Source organism: Bos javanicus, chromosome 7 (genome assembly GCF_032452875.1).
Source record: "Bos javanicus breed banteng chromosome 7, ARS-OSU_banteng_1.0, whole genome shotgun sequence".
In the NCBI taxonomy this organism is placed as follows: Eukaryota; Metazoa; Chordata; class Mammalia; order Artiodactyla; family Bovidae; genus Bos; species Bos javanicus.
Window position 1 is genome coordinate 40,241,928 of NC_083874.1, and position 15,539 is coordinate 40,257,466.

At 48.6% G+C, this 15,539-nt stretch overlaps 1 protein-coding gene across 2 annotated transcripts in view; it reads right to left on the reverse strand.

Moving 5' to 3' along the window:
• The window catches only part of ZNF496 (zinc finger protein 496), a 45,999-nt gene extending 41,351 nt beyond the window's left edge, over positions 1–4,648 (reverse strand). For both annotated transcript variants that reach the window (XM_061423162.1, XM_061423161.1), the window contains exons 1-4: positions 4,559–4,648; positions 3,062–3,178; positions 2,287–2,713; positions 1,686–1,869 (exon numbers count right to left, since the gene is read on the reverse strand). In XM_061423162.1, the coding sequence (XP_061279146.1) occupies positions 1,686–1,869; positions 2,287–2,676 (574 nt within the window). In that variant the 5' untranslated portion in view covers positions 2,677–2,713; positions 3,062–3,178; positions 4,559–4,648. The remainder of the gene's footprint in view (positions 1–1,685; positions 1,870–2,286; positions 2,714–3,061; positions 3,179–4,558) is intronic.
• Between the last annotated feature and the right edge of the window lie 10,891 nt (positions 4,649–15,539).

Here is a 15,539-nt window from a genome sequence, read left to right on the forward strand (position 1 = left end):
TGATGGAGATATACAAGATTAATGTTGTTTTAATGCCTACTAACACAACATCCATTCTGAAGCTCATAGATCAAAGAGTAGTTTCAACTTTCAAGTCTTATTATTTAAGGTAAGAAATACATTTCACAAAGCTATAGCTGCCATACACAGTGATTCTTCTGATGGATCTGGACAAAGTAAACTGAAAATCTCCTGGAAGGGATTCACTGTTCTAGATGCCATTAGAATATTCATGAGAACGTTCCCGGTGGTCTAGTAGTTAGGGGCTTCCCACATAGCTCAGTAGGTAAAGAATCTGTCTGCAATGCAGGAGACCCAGGTTTGATCCCTGGATCAGGAAGATCCCCTGGAGAAGGAAATGGCAACCCACCCCAGTATTCTTGCTTGGAGAATCCCATGCACAGAGGAGTCTGGCAGGCTACAGTCCATGGGGTCGTAAGAGTTGGACACAACTTAGCGACTAAACCACCACCACCAGTGGTTAGGACTCAGCACTTTCACTGCCAGGGCTCAGGTTCAATAGCTGGTCGGGGAACAAAAATCCCACAAATCGGCCTGGCCAGGAAAAAAAAAACCACTCATGGGAAGATACCAAAATATCAACATCAACACAACAGGAGTTTAAAAGAAGTTGACACCAATCCTCATGGATGACTCTGAGTGGTTCAAGGCTTGAGCGGAGAAAGAGATGACATATGTGGTAGAAACAGCAAAGAAACAGAATTAGAAGTGGAGCTTGAAGATGTGACTGACTTGTGAAAATCTTATGATAAAACTTGAAGAGTTGCTTCTTATGGATGAGTAGAGAAAGCAGTTTCTTGAGATGACATCTACTCCTGGTGAAGGTGCTGTGAAGACTGCTGGTGAAATGGCAACAAAAGCTTTAGAATATTACATGAACTCAATTGATACAGCAATGACAGTGAGAGGACTGATTCTATTTTAAAAAGAAAGAAGTTCTGTGGGTAAAATGCTATGAAACAGCATTATATACTATAGAAAAATTGTTCCTGAAAGGAATGATTCAATCGATGAGGCAAAAGTTAATTACTGTCTCATTTTAAGACACTGCCAGTTACGCCAACCTTCAGCAACTGCCATTTTGATGAGTCAGCAGCCACCAACACGGAGGCAAGACCTTTCATCAGCAAAAAGATTTCAACTTGCTGAAGGCTCACACAATGGTTAACAATAAAATATTTTCAATTAAAATAAGTACAATTTTGAGACACACATATCACCCTGTTCCCTAGGGGGCATTTTTATATTTTCTTTCAACATTATAAAATCTTGAGAGCAGAAGCTACTTAAGTGAGAAAAGAGATGTTCAGAGAGATAAGAGGACATGGCTATACTCAGCTCCCCACGCAGGCCCTATTTGGACAGTGATGGTGCCCAGCTGTCTCCAAACCAACAAAACAAACTCAGAGATGCGCCCTCAAAGCAGTGAGATGATGCAGCCTCAAAAAACACCTACTCACAGAAGAGGTCCCTCTGGGCAGACCTGGCACCACGAAGAGGACACTCTCATGAGATTCTCATTCAATTGTTCTAGGGAAGGACCAGACCCTGAAAAAGGTTCAGAGCCACTCAGGGGGCAGGAGAGAACCAAAAATGTCAAGAGCTACTTCCAAGAGCACAGGGCCAGAACAAACGCCCCTCCCCCACTCCCATGGGCACCCTACCTGGGTCCCCGCTGAGCTGGCCTGAGAGCCTGCTTGGAAGCCCAGGGCTCTGAGCCAGAGCTATGGGCTGGGCATCCTGGCTCTTTGCAAGGTCACTGTGGGGCTCTGCTGGCAGCTGCTCTTGCTCTTGGTCTGGAGGGCTGTCCCCATCGTCAATCACCACAGGGTCTTCACAGTGCTTGAGCTGCAATCCCAGAGAGGGCTCTTTAGAGCTCGGTGGAGAGGTCCCTGGCCAGATGAGGACCAGCAATTGTGCCAGGGACTGGGCAAACTTCCCCCTCCCTGGGCCTGCTGACCATTAACACAACCACTAGAAGCACAGACCCACCTTGTTCAGGCTATAAAGAGAGATGACATAACCGTGTCACAAATTAGAGCCTTTAGGTAAAGGATTCTGCCTTTTGGGGGTATCAAACTTCAATGTGGACATAACGAAAGCACATGGCTCTAGATGGAATTCCTCATCCCTGGCCAGGGAATACGTGACCCCACCAAAGCATCAAAGCGCGTGGCCACCCTCTCCACATCTGCTGCCCAGCCCCACTCTCTCCCTTTCCCTTCCCATCCTCCCAGCCAGCTTAGCCCAGCCCCCTCTGCTCACCCATTGCCAGGGTCTCCCCGGCTCTCGTTCCAGGGCCTCCACAGCAGACACAGCCTGATCACCACTCTCAGGTTCCTGGGCCCGCACCCAGCCCTGGACCTCCCGGGGCAGGATGGCCAAGAACTGCTCCAGCACCAGCAGCTCCAGGATTTGCTCCTTGGTGTGCCTTTCAGGTCGCAGCCAGCCCCGGCATAGGTCCCAGAGGCGGTGTAGGGCCTCCCGGGGGCCTGCAGCCTCCTGGTAGCAGAAACGTCGGAAGAGGCGGCGGGAGGACTCGGGATTGGGAAGCTCACCCTGGGAGGAAGGGTTCTCTCCCGGTGGGCTCCTCATTTTCCTGGGCTCCTCACTTTCCTTTGGAGCCAAGACTCGGGGGCACAGGGCTGTGGGCATGATGGGATTTGATGGGGGTCAGCAGCAGAAGACGACCCTATTTCCAAACAGAAATCACTGGCTTCAATGTTCTGGTCTCCTGTAGTAGTTTTTTGGGGGTGGTGATGGGAAAAGTGAAAAAGCCCACAGAGATCAGCCTTTGGGAGAAGCACCAGGATATGTGACATTTGTCAGGGTGGATGATCCTTACATAAAGGCAGAGAAGGAACAACCCCATTCCCAAAAGCATCATTATATGATTTCCCTAACTGAGGACTGGATGAACAAGGCAGGCAGTCCAGGAGAAAAGCAGTGACATTTCAACGTGGCACTGGTGTTCCAAGCGTCCCAGGAGACCAATGGGGCCGCATGCAGGAGAGAGATGGTAATTAACACTCTGTGGTACCTTCGATGGCCAGGTCCTCCTGGAAGGGACCTGAAATGGACGAGCTGAGAAGGCCGCTATCTTGAGGCTTCAGAGCCAAAGTCACCGTCCTTGCCCTTGAGACCTTTACAAAATGAGCTGAAAAGACAAAGACAGACATGCACAGGAAAAGCCTTCAAAGCTGATCCAGGACAGGAAATTCACCCTGCTGGTAGTGAGTGCTATCAGAGTTAGACCAACACAGAGCGAGTAAGCCTTGCTCAGTGGAGTATGCACCAGGAAGCAGGGAAGAAAGCAGACAGCCCAGAAGACACCCAGACAAAAGAAGCATGTGTGCATGTCAGTTGCTCAGTTGTGTCCGACTCTTTGTGATGCGATGGACTGTAGCCTGCCAGGCTCCTCTGTCCATGGGGATTCTCCAGGCAACAATACTGGACTGGGTTGTCATGCCCTCCTCCAGAGGATCTTTCCGACCCAGGGATCTAACCTGCATCTCCTGAATTACAGGCAGATTCTTTACTGCTGAGCCACCAGGGAAGCCCCCAAACAAGAGATGGGGAGAGTCAAAAGAGGCACACCCTGAGTTAACTACAGAAAAATAACAGTAAGTATTTAAAAGCACCGGGGTTTTAAAAGGAGCCTCCACCCAATTCACTAAAGTCTGAATAGTAAACTTCAGTATATATTTAAAGATGTCTGGACTTTTGACCTGGCCTCCACCCATCTTGCCTTCTCTTCTCTTGTCATCTTCAAACCACAATGAAGAAAACCACACACACCTCACAGACCTTCCCCAGGCAGGACAGAGGTGGGGCACTAATGGCACAGCCTCCACATATGAGGGGCTCAGGAGCCCCTGCATCTCCTCAGTGAACATATGCAGGGCAACATCAGAGTAGCAGCCACTAAACCAGAGTACGGGACCCAGGGAAAACGAATGGCAAATACGGTCCCCTCCCCCACCATCAGGCCTCTGAGATCATTGGACGTGGTCCCTTGCTCTCAACACCCGGTTTAGGAGGCTCCCCAGCATGCCAGCACACATTACAGTTTGCCCCACCACCGGATTTCCCCCAGTGTCTGCTCATGCATCTGACACCCAATCTCAGTCCTACTCAACTCCACCTTCCCTGAACTCGGCCATCACACACCTCCAGGGCCTTGAGGTTCCTCAGGTCTGCACCCACCCTTAGTACTCTAGGGCATCTGGCTCTGGGCTTAGCCCATCATTCCTAACCAGACAGCCTGTCACCCTGGCACCGGCACGTAGGAAGCTCAGAAATGATGAGTGATGAATGAATTAACGTTGATTAATTCAAGAGGATCCAACAGGGGGCGGGGCGTACTTATAAGCCGCTCTACGAGAAGGAACGGAGCTGGATGAGCTGAAAGGGAAGGGGATGAGCATACCGTATGCCAAGGAAAGGGGCAAGCTTTCCTTTGATCCAGATTTCTCTCCTTTTTCCCTCCCTATACACCCGCACCCACCTCCACTCTAGCCAGCTCCCGGCTCCTCACCTCACAGCATGGAACTCCTTCTCAGCGTCTACCTCAAAGCCCTCCTGCGGCGGAAGTCTACGGCGGCAGCTCCTCATCCTTCCAGCCCGGTCTCCCGGGTGTCCTTCCTGAGGCGGGTTCTCTGCGAGGGCCACTCTGTCCCTGGCTAGCCAAGATCCTGTTTCCTGCTCATCCAGAAAACCACGGCTCCGCTTAAGAGGGAAGAAGTGGGATCAAATGCAGGCGCCTGAAAAACATTTGTGTCGTCTCATCCCCCTGCCCAGAGATTCAGAGTTCAGCCCTGGGAAGGGAGGCCGGAGCGCGCGGGGCTGGGAGCCAGGGGACCGAGGAGCGCGCAGTCGCGTGCGCGGGCCGCAGAAACCGGGGCCGCCCGGGCCGCACTCACCTCCTCGCCGAGTCCCAGTTGGCGGGCCGTACAGGCCTGACCGCCTCCGGAGCCCGCCGGACGCTGAGGAAAGGAAAGGCCGAAGCCCTCCGGCTCCCTCCCCTGGGACACTTCCTGCTCCGCTCTAGGACCGGGGAGGTCTCCGCATCTCAGTGGTTCTCTCCTCCGCCCCCCGGCCGAGGTGTGCGCTAGGGGTGACATTCGACACCCCCGGCCCGGCCCGGCCGGCGCGCCCCGCCCTGCCACGCCCCGCTTCGCGCGCGCCCAGGCCTCGGCGCCTGGCCGGGGGCTTTGTGGGTCCGTCAAGCCGCCTCTGCCGGGCCTCCCCGCGGGCTTGCGCCGGGGGCGCGCGTCGAGGCGGGGCTGGAGGCAGGGGCCTCGAAGGCGCGACGGGGACCGCGCCTGGAGGCGAGTGGCGAAGTGGCGGGGCAGAGAACCGGGCCAGCGGGAGGGTCGCGCGGGTGCGCCCTGCTGTGGGCGGCCGCCTGTGGGAAGGTTGGTCTCGGGGCTCCTCCCTTCTCTGTTCTCCGCCTTGGGACTCGTACGAGGGGCTTATTTACTCCCAGAAGGGCCGATCCGGGAGCCGAGGCTGAATGCTGGAGTTGGGAGGGGGAGCGGAGGAAGAAGGCTGCGGCGCACCGCGGGCCGTTATATTTCAGAATCCCGGTGTGGCACCCCCCCCCCCCGCCCCCCGCCACGCCTGCAGGCCCAACCTCCTTCCAGCCTAAACCCCTCCTCTACCCTCGACCCGCGGCCGCTGGAGAGGCAAGGAAGGCTCGGGAAAGGAAGACACCTCCCGCCTCTGTCCTCTATCGGATGCCCAAGGTGTCAGCCCTGGCTTTCAGAGGGTTTGCGGAGTTTCACAGCTACTCGTTACACGTCCCTTCTGGGCATCAGGACAACCCAGGGAGGGCCCAGAGGGACTTCGGTCCATCTTGGCCCCCAGTGGGTGGTCGGGGTGCTTATTGCTCCCTTAAGTGTAGGGTGTAGCTAGCTGTTCACACTGGGTCAGGGGAACGGGCTAATGGACTTTGACTTGAAGTCGAGTCGTGGCGAAGGCCAGGAAGAATTAGGGCCTCTGGACTTCTAGACAGGGCTCCTTGCCACTACACTATGCTGAACATGTAGCTCGAAGACAGGTCTTCCTGGGACCATCCTTAATCTTCCAGTTCTGGAGCTTGGGAGAAAGCATGTCTGGGGGTCCTGAGCAGAGCTGATTGACACCGACAGTTCTCTTTTTTCATCTGCTGAGCACTGAAGTTGAACTTTCCCATAGAAGAAGGCAGAGATGTCTCTATCTGCTGAAGAGGATGGGCTTCCCAGGTGGCTCAGTGGTAAAGAATTGGTAAAGAATCCTCCTGCCAATGCAGGAGCCACTGCATATGCGGATTGGATTCCTGGGTCTGGAAGATCCCCTGAAGGAGGAAATAAATGGCAACCCACTCCAGTATTCTTGCCATGACTGAGCATGCAGACAGACTAGAGAGGATACACTACTGCAGATAACTAATGTCCGGTCAGATCAAGCAGAACAATACCAGTTCCCCTAAAGAAAGGAAGTGGGCTGGTTGAACAGATGTGAAAGAGGTGGATGGACCCTGAAACTTTATTTATTTATTTATATATTTTTTGGTGGTGCTGCATGGCATGTGGCGTCTTAGTTCCCCAACCAGGGGTGGAACATGCACCCTCTGAATTGGAAGCACAGAATCTAAACCACTGGACCACCAAGGGGGGTCTGGAACTGGATTTCTTGGCATTGCTTTCCTCATTTCAAGGACTTGGGAGCCTTTTGTTTCTTCCTCTAAATAACAAATAATCATTCCTGAGTAAGGGAGTTAACAGGGAGCCGCCGTTTGGGATATGCTTGGATTCTGTGACTTTTGCAGGAGATAAAGCAAAGGAGTAAAATTCATTTTTGTGAACAGTGATTGGTCCCCCAAATGACAGCCAGGTGCAGGCAGGGTCAGCCATCTCCCTGGAACCTGCAGATACCAGTGGGAACTACCCCCTTCAGATTTAACTGGATTCAACAGAACTCATGTGTACCCCTTTTTCAGGAGCACCAGCCAGGTACCATGGCTTGGAGGAGAGCAGGGGAGGAACCAAGGATTAGCCAAGGCAGGTCAGACTACGGTGCTTTGGCAAATAGTACAGCCTGCTCTAAAAGTCCAGATCCTATATGCCTGAGTTTCCAGCCCTGTGATCGCTTGGGTGAGGGAACTACCTGTTAAGTGTTGGTAATCTGAGCTCATAGTTCTGTCCACTGCAGTTCTAAAGCAGGTACATTCAGAGCCCAGAAATCCCTAACTCACAGCATCAGATCACTGCCCTGTCTAGTTTCTTCCCCTGAACTGACACCTCTCTGTGAACTCTCTCTTCGAAGCTTTGTGTTTATTTACTGCATTTTGCTCAGTACAGTGGTTATGAGTCAGAGCACCCAGGTTAAAACCTGCCTTGTCAATTCCTAACCAGATGATCTTGGCTATACTTAACCTTTCTGTGCTCAGTTTCTTCACCCAAAAAATGGATAATGCTGTCTACCTTACTGAATGTGTGGGGCCATTCAGTTATTTGACAAATGTGTACTGAGTACTCACTAGGCATTCATGGTGCTAGGTTCTATTCCAGGTTCTCAGGGTGTGTCTGTGATTGGCTGAGGGGATCGGTGAGAAGGGCAGGACAAAATCAATAACATGATCTGCTATGTTTGATTTGCACTGGAGAGGAAGAAGAACGTTGAGCAATATCAGGTAATGGATACTGGGGATGAGCTGGGGATGGTCACAGTATTAAGAAAGAGGTCAGGGCAGGTTCCATTGTGATAGTGACATCTGAGGTGAGGGAGTTGATCAAGCCCAAGCATGGGTGAAAACAGGGTCCCAAGTGGAGGCCACCATGACAGCAAAGGCCCTAAACATGTAGAAGCACAGGGAGGCAGTTAGTGAGGGCCATGGTGTGTCAGCTTGGGGTGGAGGTGGGGTGGCAACTGGAGACCATGGGAAGGTACTTTCTTTGACATCAAATGGGATTATGACAGATACCACGAGTAAAGCAACAGAAAACCCTGAATGTAAATCCTACTTAAGGACCATTGAGCCATCTCACAAGTAATGTTTCATTTGGTTTCTATTATGTTGCTGATTGAATGTATTTTTATAAAGTGCTGTGTGCATCCAATTTTGTCAACCTTGGGGAGATCATAGTGGATAGACAGTCCTGGCTTTTAGAAACTAGAAGAGGAATCAAATGATAGATGGCATAAAAAATAAAACAAAGTAAGAAGGAGCCTGCTAGGGTGGTTGGGTAGGACCTTCATAAGATAACATTTGAGCAGAGAGCAGGTGGAGGGCAAATTGAACAGAAGTGTGCAGCAGAGGAACAGCATATGCAAAGGCCATAAAGAAGGAGGTTTGTCCCCTGGTTAGAGAAAGGGGAGACTGGAATGGAGTGACCATGGATTTTACACTTAGAAATTTTCAAGTGAGGGCATGGCTTGATGGGGTTTTAATTTTATCATTATCACTGTGCAGAGCAGATTGGATCTGGATAGAGGGAGGCAGAGGCTATTTTTGAAGCAGCCACAGAAATGCAAGCAGGACATGGGCCATTCCAGAGTCAGCTGGTGGAGGTGAGGCTGGTGAGCAGTAGTGGTTTCCTCCATGGTGTGCTACTGGGTGTGAAAGGAGTGAGAAACGTGTGTAGTTTTGGCCCCAGTTGGGTGACTGGAGAGTCTGCCCAGGAAACTGCAAAACAGTTTCTGGGAAGGGGTTGGGAGACAAAGATGAGTTTTGGACTTGCTAGGTCTGAAATGCTCAAGACAAATAGCTATGATGGTTCTGGGAGAAAGCCAAGGCTAGAGGTGGAAATCTGTTGTCACAGCACGCAATAGGAGTTGAGATCCTAGAATAGACTAGCATGGGTAGAGGAGCTGTCTTGGAGGAGTTGAATGGTCCACACTAGCTTTGGAGACTAGAAAGAGAGGAGAGAGATCCAGAGAGGAAAAAGAGGAAAGGGGGAAGGGGGTAGGGGGAGGAGAAGGAGCAGCCACTATGAGGTGGAGAGAAGTCTGGGCGGTGCTGAGCCTTGGAATCCCATACAGGCAAAGGTGTTTTCAAGAAAGAGGGATAGTCAATGAGGATAAGTGCTGCTGCAAGATCCAATGAAATGAGGAAAAACCACTGATAAGAGCATTGACCCAGAGTATTTGGTATAGAGGCTCCCTGAGCAGAACAGAGGTAGAGCTGCTGGGATAGGGTAGTTTGGAGAGAGAAAGGAGGTGAGGGAGTGGAGACAGTTGGGTAGAAAAAAGTGGCAGTGGCTGAGGGAGAATGGGTCCCATCTTAAAGATGGGAGAATTACAGTGTGTGGCTTAAAGGAAGGAGGGGCTGGGCAGGAGCCAGGAGGAGCAGAGAAGGGAGAAGAGGAGCAAGGTGGTCTTTGGACCCTGAGCCTAACAGGGAGCAAGTGAGTGGAAGTCCATGGTGGACTTCTGAATACACAGACACTTCAGCAAAAGAAGAAGCAGGATGTGATGGTTTATTTTATGCATCAATTTGGCAAGGTCTTGGTACCCAGTTATTTGATCACACAGAAGTCTCAAATTTGCTGTGAAGATACTTTTTGAATGAGATTAACATTTAAATTGGTAGACTTTGCATAAAACAGATTATCCTCCATAAATAAATGGGCTTCAATCAGTTAGTCTCTAAGAGTAAAGACCAAGGGAATTCCCTGGTGGTCCAGTGGTTAAGACGGCACAGAGTTTTAACAATGTAGGGGGCATGAGTTTGATCCCTGGTTGAGGAACCAAGATCACACATGCCCTGCAGCACCGCCAAAAGATTAAAACAAGAGTAAAGACTGAGGTTTACACACACTGTCCTCCCCCCATCCCACACTTAAGGAATTCTGCCTGCAAACTGCCTTCTATCTTGAATTGCAACATCATCTCTTCCCTTGGTCTCTGATCTGCTGGCCTACCCTGCACATTTTGGGCTTGCAAGCCTCCACAGTTATGTGAACCAGTCTTGTGAAATAAATCAATCAGTCCCCTCCCCTCTTCATACACACACACACACACACACACACACACACACACACACCCTATTGGTTTTGTTTCTCTGGAGAACCCTGACTGACAGGAAGGAACAAGAGACAGTAGAAATGTGAGAGCAGGAGGAAGGCATGACACACTCACCTTGCAGAGTAGAAAGGTGAATGGACTGTAGCAAAGGAAACCATAGATTATGCCAAACATGGAAAGTGAACTTTGCACCATAAAGTACCATGTATAGCTTTCCTAAAAATGCCGTATCTACAAACAGAAGGGCAGCAATTACATCTTCCCCTGGGGAGAAGGTCATCATTCCACAGGATGTACTTGTAGATGAATGACAAATACAGGTGTATAAAATGTGCCACCTTGTTGTCTGATTCCTGGACAGCCACATCTGGCTTACCTGAGAGCTCATTAGAAATAGAACCCTCGGGTCCCAAACACAGTCTGAATCGTTAACCAAATACTAGGACTAGACTTTCTAGTTACTTGCAATTTGTTTTGTTTTGTTTTTTGGGTGAGTTGAATGGCATGTGGGATCTTAGTTCCCTGACCGGTGTTTGAACCCATGCCCCTTGCAGTGGAAGCTCCACTTCCACTTCCACCAGGGAAGTCCAGCTCTTTGCAGTTTGGGAAGCTCTGTTGTAAAGGAGTCAGCATGATTCTGGGCAGAGTAGATGCTCAACAAACTATAGCTTGACTAGCAGTCCTAAGGATAACAGTGCTGAGTATTACTATGACTTATTCATAGACTTCTAGGAAGCAAGGACAGTAGGGTTCTGACCTGGTACCCCAATATCCAGCAGAGGTTATGGCTGATAAAAAGGGCTCTGAGAACCCACTGAGTGAAGAAATTTGGCTTGATTAATTTTCTTGCAATACAGGCCTCCCAGCTGTCACATGAAGGCTGCTCATCTATTTTTATATTTTGTTTTGTTTTGTTCCTTTTGCCAAAGTCAAAAAGACTTTGAGAACTACACAAAGACGAACATAACCAACTATTCAAGGGCTCCAATGAAAGCACCTAAAATAACCCAGTTGTTCACTGGAAAAAGGTGCCAAGGATGGAGGACAAGGAGGAGGGTGTTAGGGAAGTAGGGGTCATTTGCACTTTGGATGCTCTTTAGAGGTGGACTCAGGACAGGTGGGATTAACTAAGGATCATGAGTTGTCAGGAGGTGAGGGTGACTTAATGGAAGAGTCACAAATGAGTGTAGCAAGCAGATCTGGGGTGTGGGTGGTAAGAAATTAAGAGTCACTCCAAGATGGGTGGGTGCACTGTGGCATTTCACAGTTGCGGCAAAACCTTAGGAAAGCCATGTTTCCTGTAAACACATAGATACTTTATTGTGTCTGTCTTTCCTGCCTGTTCTTTTTAAAAAAAATTTTATTTATTAAAACCTTAGGAAAACCATGCTTCCTGTGAACACATAGATGCTTTTCTGTGTATGTCTTTCCTGCCTGTTTTTTTAAAAAAATTTTATTTATTTTGGCTGTGCTTGGTCTTCATTGCTGTGCACAGGCTTTCTCTAGTTGCAGCGAGCGAGGGCTACTCTTTAGTTGCTGTGCTCAGCCTTCTCATTGTAATGGCTTTGTGCCTTGCAGAGCACAGGTTCTGGGCAAGCAAGCTTCAGAAGTTGTGGCTCACAGTCTCTAGAGCTCACCCTCGGGCTTGGTTCTCTTGAGGCAGGTGGAAAATCCCAGAGCAGGGATCGAACTTGTGTCTTCTGCACTGGCAAGCGGATTCTGAACCACTGTATCATGAGGGAAGTCCTCCTGTCTGTTTTCTCTGTCCACTCTAATTTTCAGTTTTGCTCCTGCATAGTCTTTGACTCTTTCTGGAGGGAATCAACTCTGGCCATTGCAGTTCTTTGAATGTTCCCTTTCATTCTGTCTGTTCCTTAAGTGAGGTGAATCCCAGGATCCTGGAATTTCAGGAAGCTGGAGCTCAGGGAGAGAAAACTGGCCAAGGATCCCAGATGTATGGGGATCGGGGCGGGGAAGGCAGATGTCATGCACAATATGTTCAGCATATGTTAGGCTTACCATCTACATTTTATCACTTAATGCACACTGGAATCCTAGGAAGCTGGAGCCCTCAGGGCCACATGAAGAGCTTGGAGTCTGTCCTGTAGGACAGAAGTGTTCACTACATGCTGGATCCCACACTCTAAGGTGTGTCCTGATCCCTTCTCAGAGCACAGAACCTATGCTAGCCCCTTCATCTCTATCTAGCCTTCCTATTCAAGTGTGGTTTAAGTCATATAACCATGGAGTACCTTTATCTTAGGTATTTTTTCTCAGTCAGTCTCAGGAACAGGGAAATCTTATTTCTGTTCCCTTGCTCTGCTGGTTGCTTAGATGTTGGGAGGCAGGGGATAAGTTTCTCTACTCATATATGATGATACAATACCTGGGTCACATGAATCAAACAAAATTTTTTGCATAAGTACTCCAGTGACGGGCTTCTCCGGTGGCTCAGTGATAAAGAATCCACCTGCAGTGCAGGATTTGCAGGAGATATGGGTTGGATCCCTGGGTGGGGAAGATCCCCTGGAGGAGGGCATGGTAACCCACTCCAGTACTCTTGCCTGGAGAATCCCATGGACAGAGGAGCCTGGCAGGCTACAATTTATAGGTTTGCAAAGAGTCAGACATGACTGAGTGACTTAGCACATGCACACGCACCCCAGCACAGAGTCAGGGATACTTAGGAGGTACTTACACGTCATAGTCCCCCTTTCCTCCTCAGTTAGCTGTACATGAACTTTTAAACTTCTTAGTGTTCAACACCTGTAATTATAGTGCATCTCAGTTTGAGTTTCTGCTACTGAACACCTGGATGGTAGTCACTATGTATATTTGCTCCAGACATAGAGAATTCTGAATTCTGAGTCCTTATTCCTCAGATACTCTGAGTGCTTTCACTAAATCTTTTAAACATAGCATGATCTATTTCAGGAATTTCCTGACACTACTGACCCTTCTAATTTTTCCAGTCTCCCTTCAGCCCCATTCCCTCAAGCTCAGTTTATTTCACGTGCAGATAGGGATGGCAGTGAGAGTCCTGTAATGGGTCAAAATGTATCCCACAACATGATATACTTAAATCCTGATCTCTTATTACTGTGGAAGTAGCCTTATTTGGAAATAGGATCTTTGTAGTTGTGAACAAGTTATGACAAGGTCATACTGAATTAGAGTGACCTTGAAGTCCAATGATGGGTTCGTAGGTCATATGAAGATAAATACCAGGATGAAGGCCATGTGACCATTAAGCCAGAGATGGGAGTGGTGTGTCTACAAGGCCAGGAATGCCAGGGATTGCTGGTAATCATCAGACGCTAAGAGAAAGCAAGGAAGGATTCTCCCCCTAGAGTATGGTCCTGCCACGCCCTGATTTCACACTCTGGCCTCCAGAACTTGAGAGAAGAAATTCCTGTTGTTTCAGGTTACCCAGTCTGTACGATTTGTTATGGCAGCCCTAAGGAACTAACACAGGCCTGGGTGCTTCCCTGGTGGCCCAGTGGCTAAGACTCCGTGTTCCCAGTGCAAGGGGCCTGGGTTTGAGCCCTGGTTAGGGAATTAGATCCTGCATGCCGCAACTAAGACCTTGTGCAGCCAAATAAGTAAATATTAAAAACAAACAAACAAACACAGGCCTTGACCCACCCACCCTCACACACCCACTAATTTGGCTTACAATATTAGAATACTTGTCACAGTCTTACTTCTGCCTGTTTGTGATTATTTCCAGCCTTGCTCATAGTCTCTTGTAGATAAATTTGAGACCCCGCATTGAAAAGTGAAAGTTATCAGCTTTTCTCTGCTTTTTACCTCCCCGACCTACCTAACTGGTTAAAACTGACAGAGCCCCCATTCATCTCTTTTGCATTCTGGTTGTTTTTGTTGAGGTCATCTCCTCGGAACACAGAGATAATTGCCAGCACATATGCTGTCCTAATCACTCTCCTCTCTGAGTTAATTCAATTTAGCATTTACTGGGTGTCAACTCAGAGCAGCCTGGCTCAAGGGTGAGCAAATGGAGCTTCTTCTGGAAGATGGGAAAACCTCATTGGCACAACACGAAGGTGAAATAAGTGAGTGAATGACCATTATGTAAAATACTTGTTATTTGGAGGGAATTGTGTGACCAACCTGCAGATGAGGTTAGAGGCTAAAGAATTTGGATTTCACTGGTAAGCTAGTACTTCTCATGATTTTTTTTGCCTGCAGCCCAAAGACATACAAATCATGATTCATGCCAATAATTTCTGCTCTATTCTATTATGCAGAAAAAAGGCTGGAGTGTTGGCAGATGCTCTATTCAGCCAAACTCTACCCAGGTTTCCCTGAGCATTTTTCCAACTAGATCTGACTTTCAGGCCTCCATTCTTGCTTTACATTGTCCAACTTTAGGAGGAATCCTGCTCAGTCAGTTTAACCAGAAGCCCCCACCCTCAAGATTTCTGATTACCCTTGAAATCTCTGATCAGGTTGCTCATCCTCCCCACCATCCCTCAGGTGATATCTGATTACCCTGGCCTACCTTAAACAAGAATCCCCTTAGGTCAGGTTGCTTTATCCTGAATGCCCCTTTACTCCTAAGGTTTTCCCTTGGTAATATTCTATCCACTGACCTTGCTCCTTGGCTATGAATTTCAACCTTTCCTTTTTGCCTTTGGAGTTGAGCCCAATCATTCTTTCCATTACAGAATCCTACTTCGGTGGTCTGTACACCTATCCCAGTAGTCCCCTGAATAAAGACTGTCTTATTGTGCTTTAAATAGTGTCATGAATAATTTTTCTTTAATACTATTATAGGCTCTTATGGGTCTTTTAACACAGTGGAGTGTTAATGAAGCATTCTCTTTAGGCTAAGGGAACTGTGATGTGTACCAGAGTTCAGTTAAGTATTTTGGGAAAACCCAGAAGAGAGGTGGGCTGCTGGCTTACTGACTTGACAAGAAAACAGACAGTTGTTAGTGAGTATGGGAGTTGAAGGCCAGAAAGTCAGCTGCCCTGTAACTGTAATTGAGTCCAATCACTGATGAGGGGTCTTGTATGTCTCAGTCACCATTAGGTTGTGGAAAGGCATTGCTAGGTAAAAATTCTCTCCCAGAACTGTAGAAAGTCTGGGAACTAAAAACTCATCTTGTAGTAACTTGCTGAGAAATAACATTCTAAAGCCTATGTTGTGGGCTTTGGGAATAAAGGTCTGGCTCCTAAACCTCATCACAAATAGTAATACCCAGAATTCTGAATTGTAGGGTGGGCCCTGGGTCTGACTCATGCTGGTAGCCTTCCTGGAGACTCCCCAGCTGTGTCAGAAGGGAGGCAGGCTACTGGGACTTAACAAATGAGACAGATGTACTGTCTATAACCAACTCAATGCAAACACAGCTGTCTTCCTCTGTGGCCTGAATGATCCAGGCCTCCCAAACTAGAAACAGATAGTTTAAATGTTACTTTGTATTCTTATTTTCTTTCTTTACATTATTTAGGCTAGATGAAAGGTTATCATCTACTTGTATCCT